The following is a 25,972-nucleotide window of genomic DNA, read 5'->3' on the forward strand; positions in this document are numbered from 1 at the left end:
CCATCCTGGAGGGAGATGGTTCAGCGTGCGTGTTCCTTATCGTGCACTTGGCAAATCTTGGGTTGCCCGTTCCCCTGTGGCCGGCGAGGATGTTCTTTTCTGTTACGCTCATGCAAAGCCTCGGTCTTGGCTGCCTTGTTGCAGAGTCCTTTGCTCGCCGTGTGTGTGGCTTTTCCAGGAACCAAAATATTCTCATAAGCATGTGCTGGCTCACTAGCATTAGCAACGGCATGTGAAAATACTTTGTCCGTGTACTGATACTTCCAAAAGGTAGTGCTGAAAGTTCTTCCATTAAATTAACAGCGTGAGACTTCTTAAATATGTCCTTCATGGTTTCCTCTACCTAAGCTATTTAGAAGCTGCTGGTGCCATTTGGAAAGCTGCATAATCTCTTGTGGGTGATGATGCAATCAGCACTGTAATCAAATCTGCCAGTGATGTCATTGATGGAGTAGTCCAACATTGCCTGGTGTGGTGATTAGTGGGATGAGATTGAAGTCTTTGTAGAAATGGTGATGGGAGACTGGGAAGTCCACATCCCTAAATTGTGTAACTTGCATATGTTTTTATTTCGGGCACTATTTTGGAAAATACTTCTGATCCATGTTCAAAATCACTAGATTTGGGTCTAGGTGTGGAGGTTTATGTGTTTCAGTTATAGTCTCTAGAAGTTTATTTGCAAGTTTAAAGTTGGTTTAAGGTTTCATACCTACACTGGGAGGTGTAAAGTGGTTGTCTGCCGGCTTAGCTCCTGGAGCTGCCTCTGCTCTACGCCAAGAGAAGACAGTGCTGGCTCAAGGGAGTGAGAATATAAAAACTGCCCTTAATCCTTTGAAGGGGTTTGATGTCTTAGACTGTATCTGTATCGATTTTTTTTTTTTTTTTTTTTTTTTCAGTCCTGGGGCAGGAAGGTGCTGCCCAGATGAAAGTTACAGGCACAGAGAGGTACCGTCAGAAGCAGAGAGCATCAAATCCCAGCTTCTTGGAGTGAGTCAGCTGGTGATGCTTTGCATCTTCCCTCTGAACTGAGCCCCGCTGTTTTGATTTGCAGCATCTCAGCACTGCCTGGGCTTTTCCAGGCTGTTACTGACACCAGGCTTGCGGTGTTTTATTTTCTGCATCTGTGCTCCTCTGTAGTTCGTGTCACCCTTGCAGTTAAAAGATTTTGCCTTTTACCATGCGAGCATTTTGTGCCTTGCTAGTGACTCAAAGCACAATTATTAAAATATTTTCTATATTATTTTCTGTGATACGATTATTAGTGGAAGATCACACTACTGTGGGAAGATAAATTTGTAATCCTGCTTAGTGGCTGATCTTATCCTAGCCGAGTAGCTCTCGTTGCATAAGGGACAGTGACCTGAAATCATCTTTTTAAACCAGCGGACAGGATGCCTTTCCCTACTCCACTTTGCACGTGTGGGTGTGATACAGACTTTTAAAATGGTTTAAAGTTCAGCGGTTTTCCTTTGAGGTGTGCATACCTCCAGGTAACAAACCTTTAGGTTGGTGTGTCGAAGAACAGTGGTGTCACAGGAGGTGGGTTATTTTAATGCATCAGTCCCTGTGTCAAACAGTTCCCTGCATCTCTTGCAGCCTGGCTTGCTTTTCGGGACTGCTAAGAAGAGTTTGCAAAGGTTGCGTGGCACAAATGACAAGAAGGAGCAAGCGGAAGGGCTTGATCACAAGCCGTGCTAGGGAGGTTTATGAGGGAGGTAGAGTGGGAGCTTTGTGGGATGGCTCCGGCACTGGGGACGGGATTGGCTCCATCCCTTGGCATCACGCTCCCACTGCTGGATGCCAGTAGAGAGGGTAGGTGGGCAAGCAGGAGGGGAAGAGCTGCTGCTTGTGAGCAGTGAAGAATGAAAAACATCTGCTCCAGCTGTGTGCCTCTGTGCTTATTGTTTTTAACTTCTCTCAGTAAAGCAAATGAGTAACGGGCGATGCATTTCTTGGCAGGGACCTTGTCTTGTCGGAGTGGAAGAGATATTTCCCTTTCTGCTCAGTTGGCTTTCTCCTCCCAGACAGGTACAGCCCCAGGTTGAGCTCAGGTGAGACTGTTCTCTCCTTCCTGGGGAGGATGATGGGAATGCACTTGATAGCTTCCCCCCATCTCCTGAGAAATGCCACACTAAATATCTTCGTGTTATGAGCTCCATCTAAAGATGTGAGGCTTGTTCTGTCACCTTGCCTGTCGGCTTTCAGAACCTCTTCGTTGGAGGAGAGAGCACCGGCTGCTCGTGTGTGCAACCAAAGAGCAAGGATGTGAATTGCTGCTCCCAAGTGTCGGCTCCTCTTTGGGTCAGTGGAGCACACTCTCAGCTTCCCATCGGGGGTCAGACCTGGAACGTGCAGTTCCTGAAGTCCCCATTGCTCCAAGGCAGGGGTGACTGGTGCTGGATGCAGCCTGCCTCAGGCTGCTCAGGAGCTGCCTCCAAGCTGAGCAAGCATCTGAGCAGATGGATGCCCTCTGTCCTCTCTGTGTGCTCACCTGTGGTGGGATGTTCGCAGACCCCGGAAGGTGCTGGTGACGCTTCGGTTTGCAGCTTGCAGAGTGTGGGAGGGAGGTTCACCAGCTGTGCTCGTAGCAGCTGGGAAGTGTTATGCTGTAGGCAGCACTCTAGAAGAGATGCTTCCCTCATTTACAGAAGGTGATATCCTGGTGGCTGGCGGTGGAGAAGGAGGAAGTAGTGTTTTTTTCTCTTTGCTGTGGGTGAATCAGTGCTGTCTGTGATGGATTCTCACTGCGACAGGCTCTAAATGGGAAATCTCAGGGGAAATTAGCCTGCAGCTTTTGCCTTTATTAAATATTCTCCAGTGCCATCCCAAAGGACCACTTTTTAGTGCTCCGCAATGTTTCATCTGTATTTTTAACATCACTTACATGAAGCGTGACAATGTGTGGCCTATATTTACATTAAGGTCTACCTACAAATAGTTAAGAAATGATAGATAGTCTGTTCTGTTCTTCAGGTCTGTGACATGATGATGTCTTATAGGTAGATCTGAGAACCTCAGCGGGAGATATTGCAGATTATTATGAAGTCCAGTAGCTTACTTAGAGTTATGGCTTATAATGATTGATTTAGCCATTTATTAAAACACCTATTTAATGATTGATTAAGCCTTTATAAACTATTTGTGACTTTTAAAATGTGACCTGATGTATTGTAGCTCCATTAGCATCTAGCTAATAAAATACACTGTGGACCTGTAATGCCTGTTAGGTTGACAGAGATTGTATTTTAGGCTTTACATGTGTTGAAGTTTTAAGTACCTTGTTACAGATTGTTCTTGGTGGGTTTTAAGGTGTGTAAGTACAGTCTACTCCCTTAAAGCAAGTGGTGGGGCTGAGCTGGTGGTGGGGTGTTCACCTTGTGGGTCCTCTGCTGGGGTGGACCTGTTTGCTTTGGCATTACTGGTCTGTATAATCCATCATCACCTGGTACCGGCATCAAGCACCTCAATAAAGTGATCTCTCCTTGCTGCTGCTGAGGAACGAGTCTGTGTTGTGCTTGCCTGAGAGCAGAGCCCAGATCTGGGAACCAGCAAGTGATGCTCTTGCTTCTGCTGGGTGCCTGCGGGCGCTGTCCTTGGGAGCAGCTTTGACGGGGGTTTTTGCTGATATGGAGCAGAGCCCCTGTAATGCAGGTGACTGTTAACACAGATCCCAGCTGACTCTGCTGCCTGCTAGAGCAGGTGGGGTCCTGCACTTTCCTCTGCGTGGTCTGTGCTGAGGGAGCTCAAATTCATAAAGGCAGGAGGATGGATTGCTCTGGAGGCACGTGATGCCAGAGTTGGATTTAGCTGAGGAGGCTGGGGTGGAGGTGGGGAGAGGGGGAAGGTTGCCCCGAAAGAGGAGAGGTGCAGGCTAAGCTGTGCAACTGCTTCGTGACTAGAAGTGCATTGTTTCCTGGGTTTTCATAGAATCGGGGAATGGTTTAGCTTGGAAAGGACCTTAAAGATCACCTAGTTCCAACCCCCAGCCCCCCATACCTTCCACTAGATCAGGTTGCTCAAAGCCCCATCCAACCTGGCTTTACCTTTATTTAACTAAGCACCAAAATCTAAAGGTAAATTCTGTGCACAAGATTATAGGGGACTTTTTTTTTTAATCTGCCACCTTTGTCTGTGTATAGAAGCATTTTTTCCATGAACTGCTCAGCTTTCCATTTGCTTGAGCTGTACAGAGCTGGCTGCTGGGATGAACTGTGTAATGGGATATCTGAATTGCATCAGGAAACCTGCTCCAGTTTAAGCAGCCCTGATTTAAAAGGAAATGCAGTCAAACCAGTACAAACTCCTACGCTAAGAAATTAAAACTTTATGTCCGATGGATGTAACTTTTGCTCAGGTCTGTAACTACTACTGCTGAGGGATGCTCAAGTGGACAACGAATAAAAGCTCCCAAGTGCAGGTTGAGTGATATACATTGCTGATGCTCTGCCCTTCTCACTGGGCTATAGGAAGTAGATAAAATTTGGCAAGAAAGGGCTGTTGGTTTAATTTGCTGATTTTTTTTCATCTGTCCCCGCTCCTGCCTACCAAGTGAGTGTCTGCTGCACATGGTTAAATGATCTTGATGGATGGTATATGTTTGAAGAGTAACACGGTGCTCTTCCTCAGGAGTCTGAGCTTGTGAGACTTGGTGATGTTGTGGCAAGGCTGATGATGTGACTGAGCACGTGGGGATTCATGGAATGTGGGAATGGTCTTGCCCTATTGGTGGCTGATGTAAAAGCAGAAAATGGGAAGCCTTTTTCTTGGGCTTGGGCTGGTGGAATGGGGAGGTGACTTTGGGGAAGACTGAAGTTTATATTTCTCCATGTTGTCAAACAATTCAGCATTCACTCACTCATGTCTAGCATCTGCCTGTAATATTTATTTGTTTGCTTCTGGACATTTCCTACTAATAGCTAACCAGCCATGCTGTAGGAGATGGGGGAAGAAGGGGTGGGCTCCTGTGGCCCATGCTCCGTTGCTCAGTTTCCAGCCAGCTGTTCTGCAGCTGTTTGCAGTGCAGAGACTGCAGTGATTTAAACAGATGGGCTTTCCCAGAGCTTACCCCTGCACGGGCCAGGAGGTGGCAGGAGGCGAAGCCACCCTGCCTGCCACCCCCTCCAAGGGGACGTGTGGGGGGACTGTGTTGGAGTGCCAGGTGTTTCCGTGGGACACAGGTAGGGTGAAGAAAGCAGAGGTTTATTTACCCTTTCTGACTGCTTAAATGTTCGGTTTTTTTTTTTTCTCCTTGATTTTTCTTTCTCTGGAAAGTTTATAACTTTAACCCAGGGCTCAGAAATAAACCGTGAGGGACACTGATGAATTGCAAGGGGGGAAGCAGTGAATTCCCCTTTGGGTAAGAGGTTACCAGTCAAGCCTTGACCTTGTTAAAACATGTTAACTCAATAAAAGTCTGAGTATTTAAAGACAAGTGACTTCTTCCTGCCTTGAGGGGCATAATTAAGCCATTCCACACCCCTTAATGAAGAGTTGTGGGAGGAGGACTAGGGAGCTCCCTATCCTGGCTGCCTAAGTCAGGAGCCTTCCACTGGGGTCATCTCTGGTCCCGCAAGGCAGCACCCATGAGCTGCATGGAGCTGGTGCTGGGAGAGCCTGGCAGTGATTGCATAGGAAACCCGCTGTTTCCCAACTGTTGGGAGGATAGCATTGCTCCTTGTGCAGTTATTGAATCGGTTGAAATTGTGGTCAAGTGTTTTGTGTTAAAGCAGACTGAATTTCCTGGGTAAAGCATGCAACAGAGCTTCATGGGGGGAGATTGTGTTCATCCATAAAAATTCCTGTCCAACTTAAAAATGGGAGTGCCCCTCTTCTCAGGGTTTCCTTATTTAAACATCCCTTGTATGTTTGTAAAAAAGTACATTGTACTTTTGTATTAATGTCCACAGAATGGACACTAATACAAATGGACACAGGAATGTGTCCAAAAGCACCTTCACCCCTTAATCTGCTATAGGATTTTCAAGGGAAATGCAGGAACTTGCTCTGTTTCCAAGTGGCGTGTTTGTGCCTACTGAACTGTAATCAGTACCCACTGGTGTGAATCCTTCTGGAGTTGTGGCTGAAAAGATGAACAAATAAGGAATCCTTCATCCCAACCAGACCCCAGGAACACACACACGCTAACCAGCTGTGCGGAGCAATAATCCCTGCTGCGACTGCTTTACACCTGGAGTGCTGTTACTGCCTCTTGGCTATTGAAAAAGTGCTGGGCTTCATTTATTTTATATTTTTCATGAACTCTTCACTTTTGTGCTGTGTTCTCCCTAAAAGAATTGCGTTTTCAAGTGCCTTTCCCGCAGCAGGTTTCCCTGTGAAGGCAGGGTCTGTGCTTGACAGGAGGCTTTTGCTCAGAGAAGGGTCTGTAACGTCATAGCAGTTGAGTGTTACCATGCTTGTGTGACTGTTTGGGGGACCTTACCTGCTTCACGGGACTGCTGTTGACTCCCTGAGCCCGGTGGCAGTGGGTTGTGGGGTGTGAAGAGCAGGGGAAGGTGGCTTGGTCAGCTTCGTGTTCCCTGTGTGGGCTCTGGGCGGTCTGTAGGGCTCCCATGGGGCTGCAGGAAGGGCTGTGCTTCTCTGTGCCTGGGTGCAGAGTCCCCACGGACACCACAGCTATTTTAAGTGAAATCCACCATCATTAGCTACTCCCATTAAAATACTAGGGCTGTTAACTGCAGTACTTTTACGAGCAGCTCAGCTGCCCAAGCAGAGGTGATGGAGATTTGGGGACGGTAATCCTCTTGGTTATCCCTGTGTAAGCTGTCCTGCGCCAGCTTGATACCAAGGGAAGCTCACTGCCTTAGCAGAGACAATTTTAGATGCCATGTCTTTTCTTGTTGTGGGTAACCAGAATTCATCTTAATTTAAATCTCAGGGCTTCATCAAGGTTATAAGCTCAATGCATGACAGTGCTGGGAAACATCCTTAAATACCCCCCAGATGGACTCTGGAAAGATTATTATGCTGTAATTTGTTTCTGTAGCTCCACAAAAGTGGTTTTTGACCTTGGGACCATGACTCTGCTATTCCCTCTGCTAGCATCCCTGGTGCTTTTGTCCAGACCAGTTTTGTCCAAATTAAATGACTGGGTGTTGGAGCTTCTGTTTTTTCATGAGAGGTGCTTCCCAGCTGAAGAGGATCACTTTGCGTCAGACTTTTTCCCTCGTGGTTTTTCTTTTGTTTCTGCTATGGGGCTGAAGGGTTGGAGGGTGAGGAACCACCTGAAACCTCAGCCCCAGGGCAGGTAGGTGCAGGGTGGTGGAAGGTACCTGCTTGTGCCTGTACAGCAGCAGTGCTCAGTCGGGCCAGTGAGTCATCTTAGGAATAGCTTGACGTTGGCAGCTGAAGGGTTGGTTTTTCTTTTATAGTAGTAATTATTATTAATAAAGAGCTTTGAGTTTGGGAATGGCAAAAGAGGGTGGACCAATAGCCCAGGGACTGGGCATTTTGCTGGGAAACAAGGCAAAATTCTCCACTCCGTCTTGTACGATGGGATAGGGAGGCCAGAGGCTCTGATCCTGTCCTGCTGGCACTCATTGCTATCCTGTAGAAGAGTGGATCCTTCAAGATGTCTAATCTGTGTAGCATGAATTTCAGTCACCTTTCAAGGACTCCTTCAAACTTGCTCACAGGCTCCCAGAAGCCTTTAAATGACAGGCTGAAAACCATTGCTCCAAGCCCAGGAAAGGCAGATGCCGAGGGGTGTGACCAGGTTGCAGTTTGAGAAGTGTGCTGGTGGGAAATCCAGGGCTCCTGATCTGCTGGGGACTGACTGACTGCTTTGGACAGCTTGTTGTCAGCAGGACTGAGCTTGGCAGGGAAGTGCTGAAATCCCGTTTGCCCATTTACACGGGTTCAGTTATTAAACACATCAGAAATCCCCATCTGCTTTGTAAGCCTGTCTGCAGCAACATAACCCAAAGCTCGGCTCTTGCCTTTGCCGTTTGCCTTTGGGTGAGGCTGGAGGGAGCTGGAGCTGTGCAAGCTGTCTTCTTTTTAGGGTAGGGCTCCCCTGTGGGTGCAGGAGGGGTGCAGCCCTCTGCATCGTGCTTGCTGCCTGCCAGGGCTCTTGCTGAAATGGGCTGTTGGTTTGTGTACAGGGGTGTTTGAGCAGCGGATGGAGGAGGAGGTGAAACTTTCCTCGCTGCGAGTTGTCCGGCGTTCTGCAAGGTGCTACGCCTTGTATGCAAATGTCGAATTTTTTTTTTTTGGTGCCTCTAGAGGCTTTGACGTTCTGTCTAGAAGCTATTAATTACCTAGACAAGGAAAGCAGAACATACCCAATTAATGGCTCCTACCGCTTAGACCTGTCTCTCTGGCTGATCTGCCATGAACTAATGAGCAGCTCCTTTCGCTGGGCCACCAGTGAGCTTGAACTTCTCATCAGTTTTCCTGGGGAGAAATGAAAGCAGCAGCGATGTGCAGGAACAAATGACTGGAATTCGGTTATTAACCTGGGCTGAAAATTGACTCTATGTGCTAGTAATTACCCGGGGGATGTTAGGAGAAAGGCCTAGTGAAGGGTTCAGAGCTGGTATTTGACAGACGATCACAAGCAATTGAGTTAGCATTACTTAAGTTCCCATCCTGCGTCCGAGGTGCAGCGCTGCGCTGGGTAAGCGTAGTGACTGCAGTGCAAACCTGGAGTAAAACGGGTTAGTTTAAAACAGCTCCAGTCCCAGATGACTTCCTCCTTTAGTGATATTTTATAGCACAGCTGCATAGCATCTCATATATTTTTGAGTACCTTAGTTTACAGGTCATTTAATTTATTTGCAGGCTTTGTTTTCGTTCCCTAGGGTAATTTTGTTCCTTTGCACATGTCTTTCCTATAAAGGCATTAAATTGTGCAGTTTGTCACAATAGTTCAGCTTTTATGCTGGCAGTCGGTGCTCTTCAAAGATCCTTGTGTGAAGTTTAGACTCCTGAATCATTAGAGGATCATGAAAGAAAAGGAATAATTTAGAAGGCGAAGATGTTTTGTCGTCTTTGAAATTGGGAATGTGCGAAAGGAGAAAATGTTTAGCAGTACAATCCACCTCAAAGAACTTATCTTAGGAACTCCAGAAAATGAATTTCCTTTCTTTATTCAGGATGTAAATAATCGAAAATGTCACTCCTGAGCTGAGTAATTTGTTCAACAAAAGGATCTTGAGGAGCTGACTCCCCTCGCTTTCATGAACGTGCCCAAGACATCAGAGGACCTGTCTCTTTAGCAGTAGGAACTGAAGGGTTTGAAAATCAAATGAGCAGCGTGTTCTCGTGCAAAATATATAAATAAATCCCACACGTGCTTTGTAATCTTCCTTGCATTTCCAAAGCCTTGTTTATCTGGATAGGCTGGGGTTTAGGTTAGCTCCTGGGAGCTTTGAACGGGTGTAGCAATGATGCGTTGTTGCAGCGATGGTTGTTAACGTGCTGTTTAATGTACTTGGTAGCGTGGCTGAAACATTCGTATGGTTACTATATCATCATTGCACATTGGCAAGGAATTGAGGGGGTTTTTTTCTTGATTTGAAGTTGCTTATGTGTGTTTATTAAACTGAGATTAGTGTTGTGTAACAGTTACAATATTTAAGCCCATCTTTAACGTAAGAGATGGTGCAGCTGAAGTGGAAAAGATATATAGTGTGTGCAGGGAGGGGGCCAGGGGGTGGGGGGGGGTCTGGGAGTGGGGAGAGGAGGAGTTGTGCCCTGGAACAGGCTGTCTGCCCTTCCCCCAGGGCTAAAACAACCCTAGATCCCGGGTGGATGTGGCAGCACAGGGCGAGTGATTGAGCCTTGAGGCTGCCAGGCGGGGGTTTGGGTAGGACAGGAGGGTTCGGGTTGTGCTGTCACACGGTCTGTCTTGCCCCAGCACATGTGCTTCGTAGTTTTAGCGTGTGCATGTCTGTATCTGGAGCTTTGGTCTGGGCTTCAGTCAGAAAATGGGGCATTTTTGGCATTTTTTCCATCCTTGGGGTTTTACTAATCAATTCTGCTGGCTTGCTCTTGCTGCCCTGCCCTGGTTTTCTTATCTTTGTGCTTTTGGGCTGCCTAATCTGTGCTCTGGCATTTCACCATCACTCCTTGGCTTTCTTTTCCTCCTATAGTCCCCTGCCCTGTTTCCCTTTGCAGTCTTAGTGCCTGGCTAGTTTTGTGTGTGGTGTTTTTTTTTTATTATTATTTTATTTCCTCTCCAGGCATTTTCATTTGTCTTTGCAGACAATCTTCAACAAAAGCCTCGCATGGTCTAATTTGTTTTCTATTTCCAGCCTGGACTTAAAATAACTCCTTTGTTCCATGAATGGCCTGTGTATGGATCCAAATCCTACCTCCCCCTCCCTCTTTTTTTTAAGTGTGAGTTTCTCTTTTCTGTTCCTTGTCAGTATCTTTAATTACTTGAAGGGTCCCTTTTGGGCATTTAGACCTCAGCTGCCCATCAGTAGCTGCGGGTTGTGTGTGGCCGTGTGCGTGCCAGCCCTCGCCGCATCCTGGCGGACCAGCATGGAGATGGGTTTGCAGGGCCCTGGGTGCCCTGGCGTGGGAGCAGCGATGCCATTGTGTAATGGGAGCAGCTCTGCTATCACATCCCTGCTGAGGAGCTCTCTGTCCAGATGGTCCATGGGTTGTCTGCATGCTTTTGCAGTCTCAATTGCAAAAACCAGGAGATGCTGAAGTTTGGTTGGCTTTTTTTTTAATTGATTAGAATGGGAAAATCCACCAGTGGGAGTAGGGGAACGAAAGGGGAAGAGGCATGTCATGGTAGAATTTGAAAAGCAAAGGCTTAGGCTGGCCGTGCTGATGCTGACTTGAGGCTGGAGCCATGGCCAGGCTGACACTTGGTATGTGGCTCGTGCATTTTAATGAGATGACGTCCCTGCAGCTGGGGAGTGACAGCCGAGTGCTCCTGCAAAGAGAAATGGGTCAGTCCTCTTCATTTAAGCACATATGTGCCCCTCTGGGAGCTGTCACAAGGTCACTTGCAGCCTCTTTGCCGAGGGCTGGGAGGTAGTTAAACCGTGTGAAACCTGTTGCAAGTGCTTGTCTGCCGAGGGGTGTCCGTGGTGGGGCAGGTAGTGCAGATGTCTCATCTGCTCCCGAGCAACTGGATTATGCCACCGAGAGCTGGGATCTGAGCAAGGGCTGTTAGCAGCAGGAGTTGCAGCACAGTTAGCATGTCCTTGCCTCTGCCAGAAGCATCAGGCCAGGGTTGTGTGGCTGCGGGGAGCAGCCTGTCTGGCCAACTTGCCTTTCCAAACACAACTGGGAGTGTGGCTGGCAAAATCCAACCCTCTGACCTTGCTCCTTGCAGCTGCGGTGCCAAGATCTGCACACAAATGCTGGCAAAGGTTATCTTGGGGCAGAGCTAAACATGAGTCCCATGCCCAAAATAGCTTGGAAAGATTGAAAAGGAGAAATACAAGTCACAAATCCTGCTTTGCTGCTTTGGGCAGTGATAGGAACAGGGCAGAGAAGACACCTTTCATCAGGGATCAGAACCGGTTCAGCATGGAGCTGTGCCGTGGTGGGAGAGCTGATGCAGCCTGGAAGTTTCCAGCACAGAGGCAGCAAACCAAGACAAGAGACTTCAGCTCCTGAGCTTCTGCCATCCCCTTGGTGGCCTTCAGGACCGGTTGTACCTTCTGACAAGGGTAACATCCTGCCCTGGGCAGCTTCTGTGGTGGTGCTGCAAGGCCCCTTCTTCCCCCAGATCCGCTGCTGTAATTGCTCGTGCATCCGCACTGTCAGTCAGGCTGGGAGATTCATCTTGTTCAGAAGACATCTGGCTAAGAGATGAGGGAGGAGGGCTGCTGTCAGCGGGTGAGCTGGGGGACAGGGCGAGAGCCGCTTTGGTTGCTTCTGTTGGAGGTGCACCTGAGGGACCGCAGGGTCTGGCCACGATATGCAGGGTGCTGCCAGCCCAGCTTTGCTCTTGTGCTCTAACAAAGCAAGGAAAACACTTTAGGATCACCTGCAGGTACAAGCCTTGACTTCTGGGGTTGGAATAACCTCTCCTCCATACCACAGAGCTCAGGATGTGCCTGATCTTTCCTGTTGACCCTGTGCTGCTATTTTAATTTAAAACCTCTGTACCCTGCTGTGATTGAGCGCTACTGTGGATTCCCAGGCTGCAGACGCTGACATTGTCATCTCTGTTATTCTGAATAGAGCCCTGAATTTATGGCAGACGCCTGCTTGCTTATTGAAAGGACTTAATAGATACAGTACATACAAATATTTGTGTATAACGTCAACTGTCTTCCAAGGAAATTTCATGCACATACTGATTAGACAAATCCATTACCATTACATTGTGGTGTGTTTCTTAGGAGTGTGTCTCTACCGTTTTCGTCACATCTTAATTATTTTTGCTTCCACTAGTCCTTTAAAGCAAGTGTGGGTAAATCTCTTAACTGTTTTTCAGATCTGGTTTTGATCTAGAGCTGCAACGTGCTTTGCTGTGCCGCATACCAGCGCGGGGCTTTTGAGCATCATGGGTTGGTTGGTCTCTTGGAGGTGAACGTTTATAGCTTGGTATTAATTAAGCGTTATAAACAAAGCTCTCCTTTTATTTCAGAACACGAGTTGACTGGAGGATCTAGACCTTTCTTGTTTGAAGAGGAAAATTGTCATGTATTTAGCGTTTGAGTAAAGAGGACTTGGTTGTTTTTTTCCAAAAACTTGCATCATTTAGTGTAATTAAACATTAGCTTTGTTGTCAATACTCTTCAATTAAATGTGCCCTGGTGAGTGCTAGCAGCGTTTCACTTACTTGCATTGCCTGTATAGTATGGTGATACTAGTCATTGCCTTTTAATAAGGTCTTTTGCAGTCATTTTGTGGGCTACCTCCTAACGTTTTCTGTAGACTGTCCGTGGTCTGTAGACCACAAGCTGAGTAACATTGTGCCGGATTTTATTCTTATTTCAGCATGTCCTTGCTTTAAACAACAACAACAACAAAACCCCGAAAAACTCAACCAGAAAAAAGTTTATTTTGGACTTGAGGAGTGTGTTTTCATTGGGATCTTTAAAACTCTTAGGAGGATGGATGGTCTGGTATTTTCTGTGAGCTGGGAGTGTCTTGTTGTTATCACCTTTCAGACAGATGAACTAAGGCATGGGGTAATTACAGCAGCTCGCCCACGTTTGTTTTGTGTCAGCAGTGAGCAGGCACCTCACCCGGGACTCGGGCAGTGCAGAGCTGATCAGGAAGGTTGGCTTTGACTTTGAAGAGCAACAAGTGTGTCAAATGACATTAACGATGGTTTTTGCAACTCGGGTTAATTGCAAACCCTCGTTGTGGCCCTGTAGGGTTTTTGCACGGCCCTGACTGTATCGCTACCTGCTTTGGCTGCAGGCGCTGGGCTGATGGGCCAGTGCAGAAGCATGCAGCCCCGTGCCCCAGTGGTGGTGACTGTGAACCTGTAGATGGTTGCGGGCCATCACGAACTTGTCTGTGCCCATCTGTTGGGCTGGATACGAGTCTACTTGGCCCAGTGCTGTACAGTCCCTTCGCACGGGCTGTGCCTGAGCTGGCAGCCAGGCGGGCAGGCAGAGCTCCCCTGCATGCAGGCAAGCCTGCAGCAACTTGCAGGGGCTTGTAGAGTGCTTTCATGGTGTAAATTAGGGAGAACAGGCAATGGGGAAATGATTTTAGACTGTAAACGGCCTATGAAGAGGAGAAACAGAGGAGCAGGGTGGTGGTGGTGGTGGTTTGCCGTGTGGAGCTGGCAGCGTGGAGGAGGAGGGAGCGTTTGAAGGCTCTAGCAGCAGGACAGGATCCTGGGAGTCTCCCAAAGAGGTGGAAATAAATGGGTGGGGGAGGGCTTTTGCCTCTTCTGCAGGTTGATGTTGTAGCCCTGGTGCTGGGCTTGCTGGTAAACTCCAACTTTCTCCTGTTCTGAATCGGGGACTGTAAATCTCCTCGTACCCAGTGCTCTAATGGCTAACGCAGGTCTGCGGATAAAACAGCCTCTGATGGGGACTCCAACTGGGGGGGAAAATACTTTTCCTGTGAGACAATGTCTGTTCCTCATCAAAATCAGTTGAGAAAAGTAGGAACCGAACAGCTTGATCTTAAAGATTTAAAGAGCCTGGCTGCACTGTTTCTCTTTCTGTTAATCTGTTTCTATTGTTTGTGTTCCTCTCTTGAAAATAATGAGTAAAAGGTTGTGGATGAGGAGGCACCCCAGGGTCTTTTGCTGGGAATAGGTGGCCAAGCACCGTCCCAGCTGCACCGGGCTCTGAAGCAGCACCAGTACATCCCCAGCAAGATGTTACGCTCCCCAGTGGGAGCACCCACAGCCTTGCTGCCAGCTCATCAGGGACCTTCCTCCTCCCTGAAGTGGTGCTGGGCTGGGCATGCTGCAGCAGCCCCTTTCTTCACAGGTGAAGTGTAAAAACAGTGTCTAAAGGGCTGTGGCACCTGTGGAGCTGCCCCGGTGCAGGGCTGACCTCCAGCCCAGCCATGGTGGAGAGCAGCTGGGGCCTTAGACTTGTGCTGAGATTTGCTGGTGACCTGCTGCTCGGTGGTTTGCAAGCATGGGAATGCACGGGCAGTGCTTCGCCTGTTCGCAAGCACAGGAGTTTTACTCTTGGCTTTCTGGGGCTGCTTGTTGAAGTGCAGGTAGTTTGCTGCCCTTGGTAAAGAAAAAAACTTTTGTGGTCTTCCTAGCAAGCGGTTAATACATGGCACGGCTCATGGGCAGTGTGCCTTGAGGCAGGATGGTTTTGTTTGCCCCTGTAATTTCACCCCCTTGTGTGTGTACCCCTCTACTAGAGAGTTAACTACTTTTTTCTGGTTGCACAGACAGAAGCAAAAAAGCTTTTAAACTGTTTAGAGCTTGATGTCTTGTGGCTTTGCGCTTGGGGCTGAGTTTTAAGGCTGAATTTCTGATCTGAAGAGTTTAAAAGAAAAATCAGCCTGTTTCTTTCACTGTAGGCAGGTGCCACAGCACAGTGTGCTTTACCTGCTGGGCTTCCAAGGAAGCAGTTGGCTTGCTGAAAGCTGCCAAGGGCTCTGCGCGCCCCCCCTCCCCACCCCCCCACCCCCCCCCAGCTTGGAGTAAGTGTGTGTACGTGTGTATGTATATATATTTAAATGTGCTAATTAACTCTTAGGTGGCTGCAAGCCAAAATGTCCAAGTTGGAATTCATTAGTAGGAAAGTACCTTAAACTTCTGCAGATCCCAGCGAGCTTTTAGAGCCCTTGAGAACATCGTGCATGTGTCCTTGGCTGCTGCAGGGAGGGTTTGTCCCTGTGGAAGCACACGTGGGCTGCAGGGGAGCTGGGAGGTGGGTGGTGGTGTGTCCCCGGAGGGGAAGCCAGGGGGATTTGAGCCGCGTGCTCCTGGCGTGGCCCCCAGCTTGGAGTAGGAATTGGTGATTAAAATCCTATCCAGTCGGAAGCATAAAGGGGAAGTGGGGTGGTCATACTGGAGGTACAAATATGTGCTGGCTGCCAAGGGTGCCTCTGAATTCCCCTTCGTGCACAGGGGCTTTCTTGCCTTGGGAGCGCATCGCAGCAGGCTCCGTGGGAGGCCGTCCCTGGCCAGGATGAGGGTCAGGCTCTTCCCAGGCCACTGGTGCTTCCCCAGGGTGGCAGGTAATGTGCCCTCAGGCTCGGCAGGGCTGCAGGGCTGGGGGGAATCCCAGCTCCTGTGCAGGGACTGAGCCAAAAGCAGGAGGGGACCTGGCTGTCCCTCCTCTCCCTGTCTTGAGAACCAAACTTCGCTGTGTGTTTTCCTGAATGTAACTTGGCAAAATATCTTTTGCCAAAAAGGTCCGTCTGACCCTCGGCTGGAGCGTGGCGGTATCTGTCATCCTTAGGCATTAATGGGAACGTGCTGAAAAAAATTACTTTTGTAGAACTTGGTCCTTTTGTAAGGCATGCCTCCTTAGACTGCTCTCCTCTTGCTGTCATTGCCCTGCTTGTCGTGCCAGGGACTGTTGCCTTGGTTTGATTTTATTTCTGGCTAGTGAGCAGTGCGTGGATGCTGGCAAACCAGCAAGGCGGTCCAGTGCCTGCCTGCAGCAGATAGCAAGCGGTTTATCAACATGGGCTGATCTGTGGTCTCACAGGATGAAAAAAAAAATCAGAAAAAGAAAAACTTCCTCTTCCCCCCTGCCTCCCCTTTCCCACCCTCTTTTTGGTTTTGTACACACCAACTGCTGTTTCAGTTGAAATTGCGTTGGCTCGGCTGGCTGTGCTCCCTGTGCAAGAGACCACGGGAGTGTGGGGACAGGCTGTTGGGGAGCCTGTGGTGCCGGAGGCTTTCTGTGCTGCTCATGGTGGGCTGATGAAAGCTGTCGATATTGCCCAAAACCTTGCACAAATCTGCACTTAATGTGTACCTCCGCTGGGGAGGAGTGTGAGTGTGCCCAGCATTGCGTGGGATGGAGAGTGGTCCTGGAGATGGGGAGATGGGGCTCTCCCTGCGCAGGATCTGTCCCAGCAGCATCCCCCAAGCTCAGGCAGCAGTGGGAATTTATGCTTTGTGTAATTAGCCATTAATGTGAGAACAAGAGAGGGACTTTTTACAAGGGTATGTACTGATAGGATAAGGGGGAGTGGTTTTAAACTGAAAGAATAGATTTAGATTAGATATTAGGAAAATTAGGAAGAAACTCTTTACTGCGAGGGTGATGGGACACTGGTACTGGGTGCCCAGAGCAGCTGTGGGTGCCCCATCCCTGGCAGTGCTCAAGGCCAGGCTGGACGGGGCTGGGAGCAACCCGGGCTGGTGGCGGGGAGGTTGGAATGAGATGATCTTTACGGTCCCTTGCAATCCAAATTATTCATGATTCTATGAATAGTTAATGCACCTTAAACTGGCAGCATTTAGATGTTTGTTACTTTTTCATTGAAATCCAGACAAAAACCAGGAGGCTTAAAATCCTCACCAAAGTGAAGTATCTATAAAAATGAGTTGCTTGTAAATATTCTCTTGGGGCTGAGGGGAGTCCTTCCCACTTTGTTGGTTTTGCTGATTTTGTTACAGCTGCGAAAGGAATTGCAAGACATGGTAAAGCAGTGAATGTATGGGTGACAGGGGTGTTTGTGGAGATACCCTCAGGGGCATGGTGTCTGCTTTGGCTCTTGGTCCTGGTCAGAAAGGCTGATCTAGGTGGCATTGGAGGCGTGGGGTGCGCTTTGGTCCTGGGTTTTAGTGTAGCCCCCTGGATGGATGTGACTGCTGGGGAGGTCAGTGCTCGGTTGTCCATCCTGGTGTAAATCAGGGCTTACATCAGGTGGCTGCAAAAACAGCCACAGCTCGGAAAGGAGGGCACTGAGAGAAATGTGTGTGGATGCGTGAGAGCATGGATGGGGAAGGGGATGGGCTGAAGAGTGACCTTGTGCCTTTGGACCTCGTGTTGGAAGTGCTGAAATTCTAGCTTGTGTTTTTGGGAACTACGTCACCCCCCAGAAAGATACCTGTCTTCAAGAGACTTGGAGGCATCGATCAACAGGGCCCAAATAAATTGCCAGTAGTTTGTGGGCCTTGTCCTGCTGGTGCTAGGGGAAGGCTTTCCAGGGCAATTGGGTGGGATGGATTTGGGATAATCTTGTATCAGGACTTCCCTGTGATAGGAATAATTCACAGCAAAAAACTTGGCTGTGGTGTTTGCCAAGCGGAAAGGGGGGCTACTGGAGAACTGGGTGGGGGCGGTCAGGTTTTGGTGATCACCCAGGGCTTTGATGTTGGGTTGTCTTGGGGCCATGGTTGAGTGAATTCTAACCTGTTGCTTTCCTGTTTGCTTCCAGTTGTTGCATGACGTGTAAAGTGCACGCATGATGAAGAGGAGCTCTCAGCTCTCCTAATCCTTTATCAGTGATTCGGAAGCAGTGACCGCTGCACCTGCTCTTTCGACATGTCTGGATCTGCACAGCCCGTGACGCAGAGCTGGCGCACTGCTGAGCCACGCTACCCCCCGCACGCCATGTCCTACCCGGTTCAGATTGCTCGACCACATGCGGTAAGGCAAGAGGCTTTCCTTCGTTAACCGCTCACAGGGTAGGAGCCGCATGGTGTGTCCCCATTGCTGGGGCAGTGGTTCAGCTGCACCGCTCTTGGATGTGGCTGTTACAGAGAAATCAGACTGTTTCCGTGCCTGTGGTACAGGATTTCATAGTTCCTCTCTCAGGGGTTCCTCTTTTCTTTCTCTGTGTGCTGTTTTCAGCTTTTCTCTTGCCTTTCTGTCACTTGCTGTGGCGGTGCTCGTGGGCTCTGGCTTCTCACTTCTGCACACCAAGAGTCCATTTGTCTTCCTGGCAGGAGCATCCATGGTTGGAGGTGGGCAGGATGACTGTCTGCGTGAAGCAGGGGAGCGCGTGGCCTTCAGCCCTCTTTGGCATGGCCTTTCCTTGGTGCTGGGTCACAAGGGAATGAGTATCCCCTCCGGCCCATGGGCTTACTGCTTTCCAGTGAACCTGGTCCTGGCTTCTCACACCCATGGGTTTCCAGGCAGACTGCTGGGGATGAACCTGGTGCTTGCCCTTTGGTCAGGAGACCTGCCTCTCTCTACATGGCGTTCCTGGCTGGTGGTGGCACTCCTGCTCCTGGGGAGTGAGAAGAAAACAGAGCTGCTGATTTTTTCCATTTTGTCCTTCCCTACTTTTTTTCCCCTCTTACCTTTGACCTCTAGTCTTGTCTCCTCTTGGATCAAGGCATGAGCTGGTGGTGATTTTGTTGTTGGCCGTGTTTTTTCTGACTCCACCAGAGCTTGCACAGGTTAATTCGCCTGGATCCAGCCTCCTTTCTGTGCCATGGCACTCACGTCTGTGCTTGCTCATCCTGAATGGTTAAGTGTTTTAAGTTTAAGCCCTTAACAGAAAAAAACCCCCTCTCCTTAGAGGAACAGTTTTAGTCAGCTCAACAAGCTGCTTAAATGAATCTTATTACTTGCTGGAGTGTGGCACAGGCTTGCAAAGGCTGCTCTTTGGAGCCACTTCTGGGTGGGTTACAGCAAGCTGGCCACAGCCAGGAAGGTTTTTGTAACTCAAGTCGAATGGTAAAATTCCTGCTGTGATGATTTTAGGGTTTGACTTGAAAGCCTGGAAACCCATCAGGTGTCAGCGAAGGGGTGAAATTCCCTTGTCTGCCCTCTTTGCGGGGTTTCAGTAGAGCAGCACAGGGAGCAGAGCTGGAGTTTGGAAAGGCTTTGAAATAGAAGCATTAAGGAGGGCGCAGGACGAGCTTTTGGCTGCATTAGCTGGCTCATCTAGATCGCTCGGGGCCTGCGTGCTTCTGCACAAAGAAGCTTTTCATCCAGGGTATGAGACACGCTGACCTGGTTCGATTTATGGGAGTTTTGCTTCCATCAGTGTCAGCGCATTTGTTTGGGAGGTGAGACAGAACGAGAGCATTTGTCTCAAAAAAAAAAAAAAACCAAACCAAAAAAAAAAACCAGTTCTTTTTTTACCAGGAACCCAAGCAAGAGGAGGATGTGACCAGGTGAGCAAGACCTGCAGTTGTTGCAAAACTGTAATTTAAAAACAAACCAAAGAAACCTCAATACCCAATGTGGAGCTGGATTTTAAAGAGAGTGGAAGGCTCCTAGCCCTGGGATGTTGAGTCCTTGTCTCCTGCAAACCCTGGTTGTTTCCCCTTAATGTTGCAATAGCAGAATGAGTCAAATGGGGTGGTTGTTTGCCAGTCAGATGAAGCTCAGGGTTTCTCCAACCTGCCCTGCTCACTGGCTAGAGTGAACACTGGTTTTATTCTATAGTATTAATGTTGGAAGAAGTTGCTGGCATTTGCTTCTAGAAGCTATTTTTACAGCCGCATGTAATCTTCTGAAGTTATGTGATACCTTTTAGGGTCTGGGTGCAGGAGGGGTCCGAGCTGAGATATTTTTTTTGGATGGGAAGCCGAAAAGGCTCCTCTCAGCAGAAGCGTGCCAGCCCCACGCAAGCTGAACACACCTCGCCTCTCCTTGGGAGGGGGGGCAGAGCCTTTCCTGAGGCGTGTCCCTGCGTGATCTGCCCTGCCACGCTCAGCTGTTTGCAAACACGTGTCTCTTGCTCGGTGGCGCCGTGAGCTGGAACCTGGCCATGGCTCTGGGGCTGGAGCTGATCTCTGGTGGGACTGCTTGGGAGAGGAGAGCCCAGTTGCTTTGAAGTTGCTGCACTGTTTAATATTAAAAGTCAGCGGTATTTGCTTGCATGTCTTGGCCAGGTCAGTTTTGTCATGGGGTGTGTTTGCACAGTGAGAGCTTGTTTGGAAGAAAGCAAGAGAGGCCAAAACCAACCCGACACTAGCATGTCTTGTATCTAATTAGATTTTGGTTCTGGTTTGCTGCATTCCAAGACATCCTTTCTTGAGAACTGGGAATTCATCAGTCTGGGGATCCTTATCCCAGCAGTGGAAATGCCCTGGGTGACCTTCTGGGCACGTGCGCAGGGCTGAGCACAGCAGGGCTACAAATGCTATTATATTATAAATAAATAATCACAGTCCAACTGTGACGGTTGCACCCAGGGAAATGCAGTGCAGCAGGAATACTGAGCTCAGAAATGAGCCGTGACATTATTTTAGGCTTGGAGACACTTTATGAAAAGTGATTTAAAAGATTGCAGCTGTTTGATTTCACAGATGAGGCAAGTGGGAGGGGATGTTTTGAAGTGGCAGAAGGCAGTGGAAACAGGCTTGGGCACTTTTCTTCTCCCGTTGTATAAAAGCCAAGGGAATATCCAACAAAATGGGGAAAAAGATGCATTTCGAGTGAATAAACAGAAATATGCTTTGTACATATGGCCACCATCTCCCAGCAGTGTAATCCAGGAGTTACTGCTGAGCTTGGAGCTGGCAGAGAAGATTCGGTATCGGTCGAGTGAGGATGTCCCTTGGCTGGTTTCACTCTTAAGTGCCAGCTTTGGGCAGGGCTGTGAACCCGTAGGTCTGATCCAGACTGAGCTCTAATGGGTGGTGCAGCAAACAGGCTTTTCTGTGGGGTAAGTTGGTCCCCAGTTGTATCAGGGTGTCATCCTCCTCCTCCGTGCTGAGAGACGTCTGGTCCCAGCAGCTGTCGGGGAGGCTGGATGTGAGAATGGTGTGGTATTTTATAATGACCCTAGATTTAATTCCATCTTGCTTAAAAAAAAAAAAAAAAAAAAATTAAAAAAAATTGTAAAAAAACTTTGACAAGTCTACATGCATTTGAAGGGAAGAAGGAAGCTTGGTGACAAGGCTCTAGTTTGACTTTCTTCAGGTAAAACTGAAATCCCCAATAATCAGCAGTTTCTTCTTAAGAGCACTAAGTAGTTCTTGGCCAAACTGCAGGGGAAACATTTTTGTTTTCCGTATTCATTAGCTGTAATGTTGGGATGCTTAGTTGACTTCTGTCATGTTCAGTTTGGGAACAGAGGAATTGTTTGAATGCTCCGTGACCTTTAGCTAAAGGTGGAAAAAACACATTACTTACACTCTTACCCTTCTAAAGTGTCCGAAGTTCATGCTCTCTCAAAGGAAACTTTTGCATAAAGGATACTAATTTTCAAGCAACCTGCAAATGTTTTCTGTAAACAGATCAATTTTCCTGTGTAGCGCATGTCCCCCTTTCCTTTTAAAGCCTCTTTGTGATCAATACTCCCTGGGGACAGAAGGGTTCTCCTCTTTTCCTCTTGTGTGGATCCAGTTTCTTGCTGTGCCCTCCTTACCAGTCATCCTTCTGTCAGTGCCCTGACATTTCAGAGCTGCAGGAATGATGCGGCTTCACATGCAGGCTGGGGTTCCTGGGATGGTGGTGTCAGCTGCAGGAGATGCTGGGGGTTGGGGCACACAAGGTGTCCTCATGCGGCAGCCTCTGTTCCAAAACAGCTTCTCTTTTTGGGGTGCTCTTAGTGTTTTACCTACTAGAGGTGCTAAACAGGTTTGAGGATTGGTAGGGTTGAGGTGTGTGCACATGCATATGAAACTGGTGCTCCATCTTTAGTCCCCATCGGGGAGCACTGTCCCCTCCCTGCAAAGCAAGAGGCACTCAGCATGCCTCCTGCTTGCTGTTTGCCCCCGTTCCCTGCACACTGCTTCAGCTGAGATGGAAAGGTGAGCTTAACACCTCTGCCCCGGCTTTGAGACCTTTGTGCTTTCTTCCATGCCACTTCTCCTGTCTGGGAGCAGCTCTTCAGTTCCTTCATTAAACTCCCCATTTGCAAAACAGCACTTGTGTAGGAGCGTCCCAGCCCAATCGCTCATTTTTTTTTTTTTTTTGGCCCATGATAAATAACTTCCTTGTCTGTCTGAACCAGAGACAAGAGGTTGGTGCAAACTTGTGTTGATTTGGTGTCCTAGCCAAATGGTGGCCTGGGGGGAACTGAGTGCCTTCCCTGCCCGGACTCCGCCTCCCAGCAGTTCGAGCAGGGACAGTTAGACCCAGCATCCCACGGTGGAAGGTGCTGTAAGGAGATGCAAACCCCTGAGATGGCAGGAGCTAGCTCATCTCTGCAGTGACATGCTCAGCGTGGCAAGGCAACAGCCAGGTAAGCCTGCAGGGAGGCAGTGTATTTTGCATTACAAGCACGAGACGCCTTTGCTGCTGTGTTGGTTTTCCTTGGAGTAGTTATTCACACTTTTATCTGCTGGAAGCAAAATGCCAGTCTGTGTCGGTGCTCCAGGAACTTGCAGAACGGAAGAGTTTACGGTGCCAAATGCTAAAATCCCCCAGGCTGCGAAGAGCCTTCTCCAACCACCTCTGAGCGCAAAGAAAAGCCTCCTGCTACCAGCTGCGCAGCAGAGCAGGGGGCGGTTCGTGCCAGAGATTTGCATCCCGAGTTCTGCCTGCTGGGCTCCAGCTAATGTTTTAAGGAATGACTTGACAATCAGAAACATACCATGGAAATACTGACTCTGCTCAGGTCTGTCACGAGAACTCAGTGCGATCTCTCTTGCGTACCTTTCCAGTGACGGCTTGCATAAGCTCTGAGCAGCTCAGCGGTGGATTTGGGAAAATTGGCTTTGTGCTGTGGGACTGTGAGAGCACGGGGGTGAAGGAACAGGACACCTAATTCCCTGCCTGGGGGGTTTCCCCCATTGTCAGGAAGGAGTTGGCTTACAGCAGTTTGTATTTAAAGCTCATTTTCCTTGGGATACAGCCTTTATCCAAACCAGGTTTTTTTTTCATCAAGCTACTGTAAACTTTTACGGTTGCCCCCTAATCTGCGTTTTGGATGTGATTTGATGCAGAGGGTGATGTTTTGCTTTTGGTTAATCTCAAGATTGTAAATCCACAGGGGAAGAAAGAACTTCTGCTGTGTATGTGGTTTGGCAAAGGTAGAGAGACCCATTAAAGCCACTTCTGGAGACATAAAGTCTTTGCTTGCGCTCCTAGGCTGACTGCTCATGCTGTCCCACCAGCCCCTGGAGACACCTTTTGCAAGACTGGAGGCTTTTGCTGGTTGTTACTGTCACCACATTTATTCAAAATACCAAGCGAGTCAGGTTCTTTGAAGGATTTGCTGTGGAGGTGTAAGGAAGTGTAGAAGAGAGATGAGTGGGGCATGTGGAAAGACAAAAGGGTCCTACATGGACCTGCAGATAGGTTGTGGGTGCTGCGTGTGATGTGTGGTGGGAGATGGTGGGGGATTACACCACAGGAGAGATGCGATGAGGAGCAAAATCACCTAGTGCTTTTAAGGTGGAAATTTTGGGTTTGTTGTGTGAAGAGAGCTGCTCACCCTGCATGGAGCGTTTGTGACCACGAGTGGCTTCAGGAAGCAGAGCACCAGGCATGGGGGATGGAGGAAGGGCAGACAGGTCATTCCCAGCTCAAAGGCGCCTGGATGCGACTGGGACAAAAGTCTTGTGATGGAGAGAGACTCAAAAGCAGCACTGTAATGGGTGTGCTGCTGCTCTGCGGGCGCCTCTGGCTGGCTCCAGCACCCGGCACTGGTCAGATGACTGGGAAGCCACAACAGCTGAGAGCTGCCCCCACCAAGACGTGACGACTTCTCCATGAATGGGATATTCAGACGGGACAGCTAAACGATGCTGACAGCCCTGGTTTGCTGGAGAGACAGGGGAGAGTGCGTCAGGAAGGATGCATTACTGTGCAGCTGGTACAGATGCTAATGGTGCTGGCAGCAGATGTGGCCGCAGTGCAGGGATGGCAGCAGAAATCAATGCCTTCCAAGAAGGGGCCACGCGCAGTCTGGTCACCTCCTAAAACAAAAGGCCAAGTCAGCAGCTTCTGAGAGATGGATGGCAATGAGACTGTGTTGGAACAATAAGGGCATTTGTCTTTTCAGCACATGTTGCATTGCCGTAGGCAAGATAAAAATGCATGTATTCAGCCAGGTTTTTATTACTGACCTTATCTTCAACAGTGGAGCTGACTCTGGAGGAGTCATCGTTTTGTTTTATGTTGGGGTTTTTTTTTCCCCCTCCTTAAACCTGCAGTGAACTCTTCCCAGGGTTTTGAGGAGGAAGTTGGGCAGACAGCGGTGTATTTGTGGACAACCTGTTTTGATCAATAACCACCTCCTTTGCACTTCGGAGGTTTTCTGTAGCTCCTCTTCGCTGGGCAGGCTGAGGGTGATGGGCTGATGCCATGCTGGTACCGTCACAGCCCTTGCTGTGCCCAGACCTCACACAGTGACAGCTCTGCTACTGCCCCAGTTCCTCCCAAACCTTCTCCCTTCCTCTTACCTGAATTGGCTTTGGAAAAATTACTTTCTTCAGGCAGAGGCTAAGAAGTGCATTTCTCGGTCTGATGAGCAACTGCTGCGCTGCCAGTGCCAAGGGGTATCCAGGCACCAGAGAGCTTTTCCTTTTATTGCTAAAATAGGTCATGCTTGCTGCTGGCAGAAAGATATTTAAAGCAACTTCTTTTTTCAAAGTTCAGGGTGTGCAGAGCAGGAGGAGGGGGGAGTATATCCTGTCTCTGGCAGAGCACCAGAGTGGTGGCTGTGCCACTTTGGCCACCCCACCTTGCACTGGAGAGCTGGTTTGCAGGTGGCATTGGTTGCTAGCCCAGCCTCCTGCTGCTGGCTAGCATCAAGGGGTCCAAGCAGCAGCTTATTGCACAAATTAATTGCTGGACCGTCTGAGGGCCTTGCAGGTTTCAAGTTGGGATACACTACTGCATGCTCCTGGCGCTGTGGGAAGCTCAACCTGCCGTGTGTCCCAGGGGGACAGCCTGAGACTGGGTGGTCAAGTCTTGGCCACCGTGTTGGGCTACTCTGATTTGTATGTCCCCTCTGACCATCCTCGTTGTATAGGGAAAAGTTCTGGGCATCAGAGGCGCGGGGTGTTCTCTGATTTGGGGAAACACCAGCGGAAAAGCAGGAGGAGAGGGAGGGAGCGTGGGGCTGGTGTGGGTGCTGCTCCAGGCAGTGCTGTCTGCAGCCGCTTTCAGCTCTCCTCTGAGGAAATACCACTGGAAACCAGGACACCCAGGGTGAAGGTGAGGCGTGGGGTGGAGCAAGGTGCCCAGATACTCTAGAGCCGGTGGGACGAGCGGAGCGTGGGATGTGCCAGGGCAGCACCTGTACGGTGCCCAGCCCTGGCTCTGCATGCCACCAGTGCCACAGTTTGGGGGGATCCAGCCCCGCTGCCCTCGCCCATCCATTCCCCAGCAGTTCAAGGGAGTTCTGGAGCAGCACGCGTGCTGCTCACGGACAGTGGGAACGGGCCAGGCAGCCTCTCCTGAAATTTAGATAAGGGGCAGCTTATAAATAGTGAAATAAATAGGGATGCTTTGGCATTGTTTTTCACTTGCTGCTTGGACCATGCCATTATTAATCGGCCTCATTTAGGCTAAACGCTTGGGAGTGCTTCAGCAGAAATAGCACGTCGTTAGGAAATAAAAATTATTCGCAATACAATGCTGGGTGAGCTTGTAATGAACAGCCCACAACCTAATCCTTGCTGGAGGTGGCAAGGAGCTGGGATTTGCTCCTTGAGGAGTGTGTGCAGTGCCCTGGCCCGTTTGCCTGCCTGCAAAAGGTGACGAGGACAGTGTGGGACAGCGGC

General features: G+C 49.1%; 1 protein-coding gene across 9 annotated transcripts in view; it reads left to right on the plus strand.

Annotated features, from left to right (window-relative positions):
* NCOR2 (nuclear receptor corepressor 2) overlaps positions 1–25,972 on the plus strand; it is a 253,577-nt gene that overhangs the window by 57,967 nt on the left and 169,638 nt on the right. For all 9 annotated transcript variants that reach the window (XM_037375337.1, XM_037375342.1, XM_037375343.1 and 6 more), the window contains exon 2: positions 17,770–17,981. In XM_037375337.1, the coding sequence (XP_037231234.1) occupies positions 17,877–17,981 (105 nt within the window). In that variant the 5' untranslated portion in view covers positions 17,770–17,876. The remainder of the gene's footprint in view (positions 1–17,769; positions 17,982–25,972) is intronic.

The sequence above is a fragment of the Falco rusticolus genome, chromosome 1, assembly GCF_015220075.1.
Source record: "Falco rusticolus isolate bFalRus1 chromosome 1, bFalRus1.pri, whole genome shotgun sequence".
Taxonomy (NCBI): domain Eukaryota; kingdom Metazoa; phylum Chordata; class Aves; order Falconiformes; family Falconidae; genus Falco; species Falco rusticolus.